This window comes from Carcharhinus amblyrhynchos, chromosome 9 (genome assembly GCF_965287045.1).
Source record: "Carcharhinus amblyrhynchos chromosome 9, sCarAmb.v2.hapA, whole genome shotgun sequence".
Classification (NCBI taxonomy): domain Eukaryota; kingdom Metazoa; phylum Chordata; class Chondrichthyes; order Carcharhiniformes; family Carcharhinidae; genus Carcharhinus; species Carcharhinus amblyrhynchos.
In genome coordinates, this window is record NC_137332.1 from 86,489,130 (window position 1) to 86,502,492 (window position 13,363).

The following is a 13,363-nucleotide window of genomic DNA, read 5'->3' on the forward strand; positions in this document are numbered from 1 at the left end:
GTGGATCAGGTTTATTTCAGTGAAAGAAGTCACAGAGACAAGTTACTTCTTAAGTGGAGAGGCATTCCATCAGACACTTGCTCTCACATACACCATCTCTCACACACACACACACATCTATCTTTCTCAGTCTCCCACACATTTCCCAACATCCTGAAACACTCAACCGATGTGTATTGCAGAGTCTGTTTCATACGAAAGGAATCGGTTAAAAACCACTTTACTCAAATTTTAGCAATGACAATTCCAAATACAAGACAGAGAGTAAGACAACAATTTAAAAAGCTTCTATTTGTTTTTCTTTGTTAAAAAAGTCTACAGCAAACTTGAACCCTGAAACAAATCTGTACCACCAAAATAGGGTAAAAAATACATCAATGCTTACAGCATGCTTCAGAAATTGTTGCACAAAAATGTACTGGGAGGGGCCAATCCCACAGTTAGTGTATGTACCTAGGCAGGGACTACAGAAATAAAACTTGAGAAATTTTTTACAACTGAACTTTTCCCTGAAATGCCTTAAAATAATGTATAAGAAAAGGTCAAGTGACAGTGAACAGTAACTAATTGCAGGAAGGGTCAGTCACAAATTAATTATCTGCAAACCTCTTCTGTCCCACCCCTGCAGTATTAGAATAGAGTCAGCTAGTGTCATACAACTTCGATTTTACAAACATTTGCAAAACTCCCAGAAAAACTTTTGATCTTTACGGGCACATTTCTTGAGAGGTTTAGTCATTAAACTAATGTACAATAAACAAAGGCATCACATTTAAGTTGCCCTTGGACCCTATAACAATGACAAGAACACTGTAAATTAGCTGGCCAGCCTAAACCAAGTGAAGGTTAATTGTACAAGAATACAGTACATTAATTAGAAATCAAATTTTGGGATCTGGAGTCTCTCTACTTCCTATTTTTGAAGGTGGAGTCTCAACACAGTAGCAACCAGGACTTGGGGAATCCCAACAAGGGGTCACAAAAAGTTCTTTCCTGATGCTAGGCCAACCATTCACAGAACAACTCTCAACAACTGCCCAAAGACTCAGGAAAGAATGCAAATTACCAGTGAGTTAGTGAAACTTTGTAGTTTACAGAATTAGTAAATATTTGTGGATCTGTACAGATCCAAACAGTTAGTAAAACAAAAAAGTGTCACCTGACCATGAAATATTAATGCTGCATTTTAATAAAAAAGCCCCGCTTTAATATCAATGTTGACTGTATTAAATTACAGGTTATTGTCCATCAGAAGTTGACCAGTCAACTTAAAGAGTTAATGTTAACTGTTCTAAATAAGAGAACAGCCTGTTGTCCTATCCCAAGCGTCATTCCTCACTTTTCAGATAAAAACAGAAAAAGGTTATGCTCTGAAATATAATCAAACTCTTCCTGTACCACCTTCCTTCACCACTTCCCCCTTTCCTCCAACCCATCCCACAACTTGCCATCCCCACCTTTAGCACCTGTAGAGTGTAGGAGTAGAGACCTTAAGGTCCCACATTTCAAAAAAGGTATCACTACTACAAATGCTCAGTCCATTAGTGCGCTTAATTTAGTTTTTGTTGTACTCAATAGGCTTGTCCCCAGTCTCACTCAATAGGCATGTGCGGACCAATGCTTCTGTGACTGCATAAGGGTCACAGTTAGCAGATGGACGGCGGTCTTCAAAGTAGCCTTTCTTGTCCTGGCCGACAGACCGAGGGATTCGGATGCTGGCTCCTCTGTTAGCTACACCTGCCGAGAACTCATTGATATTGGAGGTTTCATGGTGGCCTGTCAAACGTCTAGCATTGTCCAAGCCTCCTTTAGGGTCGTAGGCGCGAATGTGGTACTGGTGCCTCTTGCCCAGTTTTTCAATACACTCTTCAATGAATCTAAAAGAAAAAAAGATAGTTTTAATACTTTTGCAATTCCAGCCCCCCAAAATTGGGGCCATTAACTGGGTGGCATCAGCGCATCAAGTAGAATTTATTATCCTCAATTAATTATGTCACCCTTGCTCAACACTGGAGCAAATCACAAAGTAACTCGAGATATGACAACTCACATTCCAGGGGACTGCTCCTTAAGTACTGTCTTTTCATTCATAAAAAGCACTCCTTTCCCCAATTCTATTGGCACAGATCAAGGTGCCAAATGATTTCTCAAATGTCAGCTCTTTTTCAAATTAACCACCAAATTTAATAATTGATACTCACTTCAAGCCACCCTCTTCCCGCATGGATTTGGTGCTAAAGTTGGTGTGGCACCCAGCACCATTCCAGTTGCCAGGAATGGGCTTCGGGTCAAAGCTAGCGATGATACCAAAGTCCTCACACACCCGGTGCAGAATGAACCTTGACATCCATAAGTGGTCACCCATATTGATACCTTCGCAAGGTCCAACCTGGTACTCCCACTGTGGAGGTGAAACCAGTGATCAGTTTAAAAAGCAAACAGGGCCTCAGTAGAGGCTCAAAGAGCACAGATAATTATTTTTATGCTAACTGTCATGTAAAAATCATAACAAGGTCTATAGAGAAAACCTGCCTTGCCTCTGATATGATTGGCTATGTATGAAACCTAAAATGGGATTACTGTATGGAGATGTGAGTGCCTACTGCCCAATCACAAAAGTTAACCAGTCAACTTAGAGTTAAAGTTAACAGTTCTGACAGACAACAGAGCAACATCAGATCAAAGCAGCAGGGAGGATCGACAGTTAGGCAGCCATGGGTCACCCAGCCACCAGCTTCCCAGTCGTCAGACCTCACAACAGAAACAGGCAGCTATCTCACTGGTCTTTGGGAGTCATGTCGTCAAGGTCTGGACACCATTACATCTACCACTGTATTTAATGTCAGTTACAAAAAAAATTGGAGCAGGCCATTCAGTTTCTTGAGTCCCTTCTACCATTCAACTACCTCAACTCCACCTCCCTCATTTGCCTCATGTTTACTGAGAGTAAGTGAGTCTGACTGAGTTGACCAGGCCTCCCAATGACTACAGTTTAAACTACACCTTATCCACCTAGTGCTTTTTGACATCCAAGCGCAAACATTCTGTCAAGGGCAATTAGCGATAGTCAACAAAAAGTCAGCCATGCTACTGATTGTCACAATGATCAGAAAGTGCATTCTGATTTTTATCCCTCTAACCTGAAAGCAGATCATGGCCACTTCAACTCCTTTAACACTTCACTTTCGAGCAATAGAATTATTGAAAAATAAATCACTTGGCCATCAAATTTGCACCAACTCTTAATACAGTCTAGTTAGTCCCACTAATCATCATATCCCTAATTTTAACTCTTATGCATTTACCTCGATATGTGAGGCTGTTGAATCTGTATCTACCCTTTCAGCTTGTGCATTCTAAACCCCAACCTCATTGCACAAAGATTTTTCTCAAGTTAATCACTTTAACTCAGGTTAACAGCCCCTTCAGCCATTAGAAGCAGTTTCACTTTATCTAAACACCTTGATTAAATCTCCTTTCAATCTTTGCCACTCTAAGTTTATATAACTGTATTCCATTACACTGAGTAAATTTTAATAAATCTCTTATGTACCTCTCCAAAGTTTTCATGTCAGTCTGAAAGTGTGATGCTGGACACAATAAGCCAAGTTCTCTAGTTACGTCCTGGGCTTCCATTTCAAAAGCTCAGGAAGCCAGATGCTTTATTAAACTTTTCTGTTAAGCATCTTCAAAGGCTTTTTTTTTTACACAAACACCTGATCTTGTTCTTCACACACACCTCCCAAAGGAATCGTCCCATTTGACATTGTTCTTCCTGCCAAAATACATCACCTCACTTTTCCACGTTGAATTTTGCACACTATCTGCCCACCCATTCCACCAGCCTATGACCTCTCAAAGTCCTGCCTTCCTCGCAATTTACTACATTTAAAATGTTGCGTTACCTGCCAATGATGAAGCTATGCCCTGTACCTCCAAGTCATTAACATTTAACAAAAACAGCAATGGTCTTAACACTGAACCACATACACCAATGGGCTCAAAGGGTCATCCAGACTTGAAACGTTGGCTCTATTCTCTCTCCAAAGATGCTGTCAGGCCTATTGAGATCTTCTGCTTTTGTTGCCACACACATTGTTTCCTGTCTCTGAACAATACAGACTCAGTGTTAACTTTTGTTTTCCTCTCTCCATAGATGCTGCCCGACTTGCTGAGTTTTTCCAGCATTTTCAAATATTTCAAATTTTCAATCTGTTAGCCAGTTTTGCACCCCTGCTGCTACTCTCCCTTTTATCTTGTGGGTAACAGCCATCATCCAGATCACTGTTCCTATCCATTTTGTTACCTCAAAAGCCAAGCCAAATTAAACACAATCCATGTCGGTTCTGCTTTAATAGTCCTTTCTTCTCAAAGTGGTTATTAATTGTCTCTTTTTTCTTCAAGCTCCACCAAGGTTAAACACATTGGTCTGTAAGGATTAGCCATTCTCTAGTCCCCTGGCACTGCCACTGTACCCAAGATTATACTGTTACTTAAACTCCAATAGAATCACTCAATCACAAATTTTACAACAGAATTCCAAACTGCAGCCCCACTCTTACCTGAGAAGCCATCACCTCAGCATTGGTACCAGACAGATGAATCCCAGCATACAGGCAGGCTCGGTAGTGAGCCTCCACAATATCACGACCGTAAGCCTTGTCTGCACCAACCCCACAGTAATAGGGTCCTAGGGGAAAACAATAACTTCATCAGTTATAGGTTTCACCAGAAAATTAGGTACACCCAAAAATATGAATGGAGGTAAAGTAGACTTCCATTAAGATCACCCTACACCAAAATATCTTCAAATGTCAACTTCTGAACAATTTTGCACTCTAAGGATTGCTTCACCAAGGATGCATTCATATTGACTTTCAAGCACTCAATCATTCACAACAGTTATTTGATAAAGTTATCATTTACTCCCTTTGCTGTTTGAACTTTGCTCCCGCACTCAGTCGATTTAAAAGCTCAACATGTTGCACTTAGAGCTCTTATTGCTAACATTGAAAGGAAATGTGAATGTGGAAGAGATACTGCACCCTGTGGTCCAGGAAAGCCATTCGAAGGCCACCCAAAGGGATGTCCATCTGTTCCCAGCAACGTGTACTCCTGTTCCATTCCAAACCAGGGATGTTCATCTGCTACCATGGACATTATTTTCTGACACGAGTTTCTTAGATTACTTTCTGCAGAAACAGAACAGTTTGTAAGATATCTACCAGATTCCAGTCTATAGGAGACACAGACCACTCACACAGATATATAGCAGTTTTAATGTATTGTGTATCTCAGAAACTAAGAGCTACAAAATTTAATAACAAAACTTTTCAACCATTAGTGTTGAATATCCTTTGGACAATTTGGTTCCTTGGACAGGATAATGCATCAGGTTTGCATTTTGAACACTCACTATAAGGAGCTAGGTGGGAGACAAACAGGTGGTACCTTCACAGGTTGCAACAGCCTTCTGGGATGTATGTACCAACTGCACAGAACTGTCTTGGCTAGTGATTTCACTTAAAGATGGACAAGGATGTCTTGAAAGAATCTGCACTTTACCTTGCAGGCATGACAATGCAACTGAGCAGCTTGGGTTGACAAGTTTCTACAAGAAGCTGGGGAGAATGCAGAGATTCACCTGGAATGACACCATTGAAGAGGATCTCTATGAAGAAGCTAGGAAGGGGGAGAGAAGGGGAAGGCCCCATCTGCCCTCACTCAGTGAAACATACTGTCTGAAATGGCAGTGGAAGCAGATTTTATACTAATGTCCAGAAGGGAAGTGAATATCTACTCAAAAGGAAAAAATCTGCAAAGCTACAGGGAGGTTGTAGGATTAACCAAAAAGAACTGGCATGTTGGTACAATCTGAGAGATTCTGTCATTCTAGCCAGAAAACACTCTGAATTTTAAGTGTACCACTATTGATGGCTGTACCTATGTCCCAAGCTCTGGAAATTCCTCCCTCAACATCAGTTCCTTTAAGGCACTCATTAGACCCCAACAGTTCAACCAGATTTTGGCCATTGCCCCAATAACTCCCTACGTGGTAAGTTTTACTTTGTAACATTCTGTGTTGCATCAAAGGCACTATGTCGATCCCAGCCATTGTCCTGAACTGTATAATTCTATGGATTTCTCTTCAATGTTACTTCAGTTTCCAAGTGAAGACATTACTCTGTGTACCTGCTGGCCTCCTGTTATACTTCAGGACTTCACAGAGGACAAGTTTGTTGGGATCCTTACGGAAAGGATCTCGAAACATGGCAGACGGGATGAGGTACATGTCACTGTTGGAGCCCTCCGACTGATAGGTACTCGAGCCATCAAAATTCCATTCTGGGAGTTCTGCAAGGTGGGGGATAAACAAAGCTTCATGGTAACTAAACGAGAAAGCAAGAATGGAGAAGTCCTCCCAACTCAATAGAAAGGATCACGCAAGCACGGAAGTTAATCTGCAAGAAGCTAGCTAGTGTTGCTTCAGCCGGTCATGCAGAGAAATCAGGAACAAACAAAACTATTCCAGCTTTGAAACTCACCCAATACCACTGGAAAATCAGCAATCTTCCCCAGTACCCTTGTTCATGCTTCATGCAGACAGCTCTGCCTCCCCACATCAGTGGGCCTTTAAAAGCAGCCCAACACCAAAAATCACACTGCCCTTCCAGGAGTACAGACAGCCAGCCACATCTTACAGTAAGGCAGTGGAAATAATTTCAATTCACAACATTATGTTGTAAGGAAATTAATTGAAGTGCTACACCTTACAGTGCAACAGCGCATTACCAAATTACATGGGACTAAAACAACTCGTGATATTAGTCACCATGACAACAGCAGCAGTTACATGGATAGGAGGCGATACTGTTCCTAGACTAGATTGTGGACAACAGCCAAGAGTTAAATGTCAGTGATACACTCAGTGATTGTACCGCACAATATGTTACTAAAGCTGTTAAGCTTCTCTCACTTTGCCTCAAAGACTTTGATACATTGGACTATATACATGTTTAAATTAGTTTATACTTGATCTGGCTCCAAACTGTTTCCCTGATATTTACGCAGGAACAGCTCACTTATTAAGCCATGCACAACAGCCAGGCGTCCAGGAACTTTTGCAGAACAATGCTTCTACTGGCTTCAGCACCAGGGAGCTTGGGAAGGAGGGGAAAAAAATACTTGTCATACAAAGTTCCTGTTCTTGATCACTTACCCAGTAACTTACTAGACAAAGTGCACCTGAATGAAGATCAGGGAGAGAGGAGTGCTTGGCAGTGGTGATGCTCCTTGGGGTTAAACTGCCTGCCAACACTCACGTATGGAGATGACCACTTGGGTGAGGAGTGAAAATTGGGCAAAAAAATAGAAAAACGAGGAGTGAAAATTGGTGAAAAAAAAGCAGAGGAAGGAAACAAACTCGAGGGAACTCAAATGCATCAGTCAAAATTTTTTTTCCAAAAAAGTCAAATCATTGGACAAATGGAGTTTGGAGCGAGAAAGTTCTTTCTATTAAAAAAATCTACACAACCATGGCCATGGTTGGAGTTAATTCTCATTTCATGGGATTTTCACTTGTTTTCTCTTTTTGGCATTTGCATCCCAGGATTTCTAAACTTTAAACCAAGTCCCAAAGAGCCTGTCCACTTGGCACCAATGAAGTTGTTCCTATTATTTTTATTATTAACGAAGGGTTGGTGAGATGGTGTTCATTTTTTTTAAAAAATTTTAATATTTCCCCACATCAGTGAGGCTGGTAACACACTCCCAGAGACAAGGTGGATGCGAGAAGGCTGTACTGTACCAGAGACGGTCTTGGGCTCCTTGTCCAACGTCTTGGTCTTGCAGCGGACTGCTTCTCCTGTGCCATCGATCCAGATGTACATGGCCTGCACCTTGCCATCTTGGGGCAGCTCCATGTAATTCTTCTTGACGATTTTGCTGAGATTGGCGCTGGCTGAAGTGGCCATCTTGTAAGTCTGAGAGGTAGAGGAGGAGGAGGAAGAGGAGGAGGGTGAGGGGGGGAGGCAGAGAGAGGAATAAGCGAGAAATGGAGGACGTTAACCGCAGTTGCCACATGGCAGGGTCGCAGAATGCAGAAAGCGCTCACAAAACACCCACAACCGAGAGCAGGCTGACACCGTGCGAGCTCCAGGGACTGATAACACACACCAACATCCCACTCTCTATTGGGTCACTCTCACTTTTTGTTTTTAAAAAAAATAATAATAAAGAAGAACCGAACTTTGAGTTGGGGGGGGGGGAGAATTTCTTTTAAAAAATAAAAGACAATGCGACAATAAAAATGTCCATTGGCAGAATAAATAAAAACATGGACATATTTTATGAATGGCTGCAGTTTCACAATTCTGTGGAATTTCAACACAAAATCCGAATGAAATGTTCATTGTTAACAGCAAATTAGATTTAAAAAAAATGTTTTTCCCAATGGAGTCCAACCTGGTGCTAATTTGATACATCGAGTGGGTTAAATTCAGAGAGGCAGCGTTTGTGTGTGTGTGTATACTGGGGGGAACAGTCACTGTCTGGTGGATCTCCCCTCCACCGTGCAGACTTACAGATGTCCAGAGGTGTGCACTGAGAGGCGGTGGGAGCAAGCGGCAGCCCCCAGCCCTCAGCAGTGTGGAGAGGGAGGCTGGAGAGCAGGGGGTGAAGCAGCCCTGGGGACGCAGAGCCCGGCAGCTGCCCTCAGCCACAAACATACACAGACTGCCCCTGAAAATCATCCTCCTTCTCCTCCTCCTCCTGCTGCTGCTCACATAGATTCAGAGCACCCCCCCCCCCCAACCTCCTTTCTCCCCGGCACCATACACACAACACGCACACCAGCAGCCCCTGGGTACACACTGATCAAACTGCAGCATCCCCAAACATGCAAACCACCACCACCTCCACCCCCCCCCCCAAACGATCAACCCTGACATGCAAATCAGCACCATGCAAAAAAAAAACAAAATATCAATTTCCGCTCCCTCCCCCTCTCCCCAGCGATCCGTCCATCCTCAACAATTCCTAACCCTAACAAATTCTTTGCTCGTTAACCTACATGTTGATTCCGCCAATTCGCCGGCTTGATATTGCCGCATTTTTTTACCAGAAACAGGAAACAGCGAGAGATCCGCATCCTCCACCAAAAACAAGACTACAAAAAACAAAATGCCCAATTGTTACAAACACATTTCTGCTTCATCGCCGGGAACTAGTGACCGAGGAGAGAGAGAGAGAGTGTGTGTGTGAAAATAACAAGAGGGAGAGAGTGTGAGTGAGTGAGTGAGACAGAAAAGCAACAACATCAACAACACACTGAGACTAAACACAAAAAGCTGCAAACTCCAGGCTGGAATGCAAGGTGAAGAATTGCAGTGAACAGGGTTTAGTCAGCAGCACTCTGTCCTTATGCTCTCTGCCTCTCTCTGTCTGAATACAGTACCTTGCACGGCAATAACTCTTAGGGGCTTTGCTCTCCTCTTCTGTCTCTTGCCGCTGCTGCGTTTTACCCAGCTCGGATTCTTTTCATTCAGCTGTACTTTGGGGAGAGGGGGTTGGGAAAGGGGAGACATTTATAATGTGAAGCCTGTCCCCCTCTCAGGGCGCTCATTGGTGCCAGCGAAACGTGATTTCTCCGTGATCCGCCTCATGCAGTTACTGCCATTGGACACAAGACTGGAGGAAATTTCCATTCCTCCTCCCTCGCTTCTCCCCCCCCTCCCCTTCCACTCTCTCTCTAGCCCTTGAGATGCCTGGAACTTGTACGAAAACAAGGCGAAAGTACATTGCATAAGAATCAGAAATAAAATCTGTACATCAGCAGCTGGCAAAGACATGCTGCTAAAGGGATCACCGAGTCCACTCGTCTGCCTTTTCCACTTCTCACTGGATCCCTTTCAACCTCCAGACCTTGCTGGCTCACTTTTCGGATTCTTTTTATTTAAACCCTAAATATTGATTGCTCCATCCTTTAGGCTGCTTCTTCAAAGTCCCTCATTGATTTTAAATTCCGGCTGATAGTAAATCAACTGACAGGCGTTGATTGCATGCCTTTACACTAATATTGACACACGCACTACACTACTATTCACACACACACATACAGACCTTACACTAATATTCACACACATATGCATATTTCACAGTAATATTCACACACATGCAGACCTTACACTAATATTCACACCAATGCATATTTTACAGTAATGTACTCACATTTTACACTAATATTCACACACAGACTTTACAGTAATATTCACGCATGCGTATTCTACAGTAGTATTCACACAGACTTTTCAGTAATACAAGTACAGATTTCAGTAATATTCACACACACGTATGCATATTTCACAGTAATATTCATACACGCATACTTTATAGTAATATTCACAGACACTGCAGCAATATTTATACATGCAGACTTTTGCACTAATATTCACACATGTTAAAATAGCTGTCACACACAGAGATTGTAACAGATTGTACACAAGTGCATACGGATTTTACAATAATCACACACTGCCTCTTTACAATAATATTCACACATACAGATCTTACAGTAATATTCACACACGCTGTCTTTACTGTAACATTTACACATACATACTTTACACTAATATTCACACACAGTTTACAGTATGCTAGGTATACATGGCGAGGTAGTAAATTGGATTAGACATTGGCTCAATGGAAGAAGCCAGAGAGTGGTAGTGGAGGATTGCTTCGCTGAGTGGAAGCCTGTGACTAGTGGTGTTATGGAGATGCCGGCGTTGGACTGGGGTAAAACTAGTGGTGTGCCACAGGGATCACTGTTGGGTCCACTGTTATTTGTCATCCATATCAATGATCTGGATGATAATGTAGTAAATTGGATCAGCAAATTTGCTGATGATACAAAGATTAGACACGTAGTGGACAGTGAGGAAGGTTTTCAAAGCTTGCAGAGGGATTTGGACCAGCTAGAAAAATGGGCTGAAAAATGGCAGATGGAGTTTAACGCAGACAATTGTGAGGTATTGCACTTTGAAAGGACAAACCAAGGTAGAACATACAAGGTAAATGGTAGGACACTGAAGAGTGCAGTAGAACAGAGGGATCTGGGAATACAGATACATAATTCCCTGAAAGTAGCATCACGGGTAGATAGGGTCGTAAAGACTGCTTTTGGAACATTGGCCTTTATAAATCAAAATACTGAGTACAAGAGTTGGAATGTTATGATGAGGTTGTATAAGACATCGGTAAGGCCAAATTTAGAGTATTGTGTGCAGTTTTAGTCACCTAATTACAGGAAGGATATTAATAAGGTTGAAAGAGTGCAGAGAAGGTTTACAAGGATGTTGCTGGTACTTGAGAAACTGAGTTACAGAGAAAGGTTGAATAGGTTAGGACTTTATTCCCTGGAGTGTAGAAGAATGAGGGTAGATTTGATAGAGGTGTATAAAATTACGATGGGCATAGATAGAGTGAATGCAAGCAGACTTTTTCCACTGAGGCTAGGGGAGAAAAAAACTAGAGGACATGGGTTAAGGGTGAAGGGGGAAAATGTTTAAAGGGAATATTAGAGGGGGGGGGAGCTTCTTCACACAGAGAGTGGTAGGAGTGTGGAATGAGCTGCCAGATGAAGTGGTAAATGCGGGCTCACTTTTATCATTTAAGAAAAACTTGGACAAGTACATGGATGAAAGGGGTGTGGAGGGACATGATCCAGATGCAGGGCAGTGGGACTAGGCAGAAAAATGGTTCAGCACAGCCAAGAAGGGCCAAAAGGCTTGTTTCTGTGCTGTAATGTTCTATGGTTCTGTGGTTCTAATATTCACAAACAGTTTACAGTTATATTCACACACAATTTACAGTAATATTCACAAACTCACATACAGAATTTACACTAATATTCACACTGTTTACAGTCATATTCAAAAACACACATAGACTTTACTGTTATAGTCACAGTTTACAGTAACATTCACACACATACAGGCTTCACAGTAATATTCACAAACATTCATACTTTGCAGTAATATTCGCAGTTTACAATAATGTTCACAAAAACACATACAGCCTTCACAGTAATATTCGCTCACATACAGACTTCACAGTAATATTCACAGAGTTTACATTAGCGTTCACACACATACAGATGTTACAGTAACATTCACACAGTTTGCAGTAATATTTACAAACACACAAACGGACTTTACAGTAATGTTCACATACATAATTTGAATTTACATAATATTCACTCACCCGCCACTACACACACACATTGAATTTAGAGTAATATTAAATCTGCCAAAATTTCCAGAGCCTACAGAAGCAAACGTTAACCGCCAAAGTACTTATCTATTCCATACAGAATGTTGAACTGGATCAAGTTTCAATCGCATCTGATCACATTAACAGAAAGAGAAATGTGGGTTAAAAAGTCTGAAGTTTTATTCGACAGTTTAAAACACTGTCTGATATCAAATAAAATTGGAAGAGATACAATTCCAATCAAACCAGAATTACTTGCCTGAGATCACAGTTTCAACATAAGCTCAGTGAGGACTGAACCCACAACCTGCAGAGCTTTCTGTCAATTTATACTCATTGATAGCAATGTTGTCCCTTAGTCAGGGACATGGGTTCAAGGCTCATTCCAATGATTTGAGCACATATTTCAGGCTGGCAGTTCACAACAGTAGTGTCAGAGGGTCAGTACTGAGGGAGTGCTGCAGCGTCAGAGGGTCAGTGCTGAGGGAGTGCTGCACTGTCAGAGGGTCAGTGCTGAGGGAGTGCTGCACTGTCAGTGCTGAGGGAGTGCTGCACTGTCAGACGGTCGGTACTGAGGGAGTCATGCACCGTCAGAGGGTCAGTATTGAGGGAGTCATGCACCGTCAGAGGGTCGGTGCTGAGGGAGTGCTGCACTGTCAGGGGGTCAGTACTGAGGGAGTGCTGCACTGTCAGGGGGTCAGTACTGAGGGAGTGCTGCACTGTCAGAGGGTCAGTACTGAGGGAGTGCTGCACTGTCAGAGGGTCAGTACTGAAGGAGTGCTGCACTGTCAGGGGATCAGTACTGAGGGAATGCTGCACTGCCAGAGGATCAGTACTGAGGGAGTGCTGCACTGTCAGGGGGTCAGTACTGAAGGAGTGCTGCACTGTCAGAGGGTCAGTACTGAGGGAGTGCTGCACTGCCAGAGGGTCAGTACTGAGGGAGTGCTGCACTGTCAGGGGATCAGTACTGAGGGAATGCTGCACTGTCAGAGGGTCAGTACTGAAGGAGTGCTGCACTGTCAGAGGGTCAGTACTGAGGGAGTGCTGCACCGTCAGGGGGTCGGTACTGAGGGAGTGCTGCACTGTCAGAGGGTCA

General features: G+C 42.6%; 1 protein-coding gene across 2 annotated transcripts; it reads right to left on the reverse strand.

Moving 5' to 3' along the window:
• Window positions 1–204: 204 nt before the first annotated feature.
• Window positions 205–9,592, reverse strand: LOC145347983 (glutamine synthetase, mitochondrial). Of its 2 annotated transcripts, XM_080196049.1 has the most exons (8): window positions 9,455–9,592; window positions 9,071–9,166; window positions 7,808–7,982; window positions 6,193–6,354; window positions 5,046–5,192; window positions 4,563–4,690; window positions 2,202–2,401; window positions 205–1,877 (listed from the first exon to the last, which is right to left on the reverse strand). In XM_080196049.1, exons 2-8 carry the CDS (start codon window positions 9,146–9,148, stop codon window positions 1,556–1,558), a joined length of 1,212 nt encoding a protein of 403 aa, XP_080052175.1. In that variant the 5' UTR covers window positions 9,149–9,166; window positions 9,455–9,592; the 3' UTR covers window positions 205–1,555. The 2 variants fall into 2 exon arrangements, with proteins under 2 accessions (XP_080052175.1, XP_080052176.1); XM_080196050.1 differs by lacking the exon at window positions 9,071–9,166 and having other exon boundaries at window positions 9,455–9,591.
• Window positions 9,593–13,363: the final 3,771 nt, after the last annotated feature.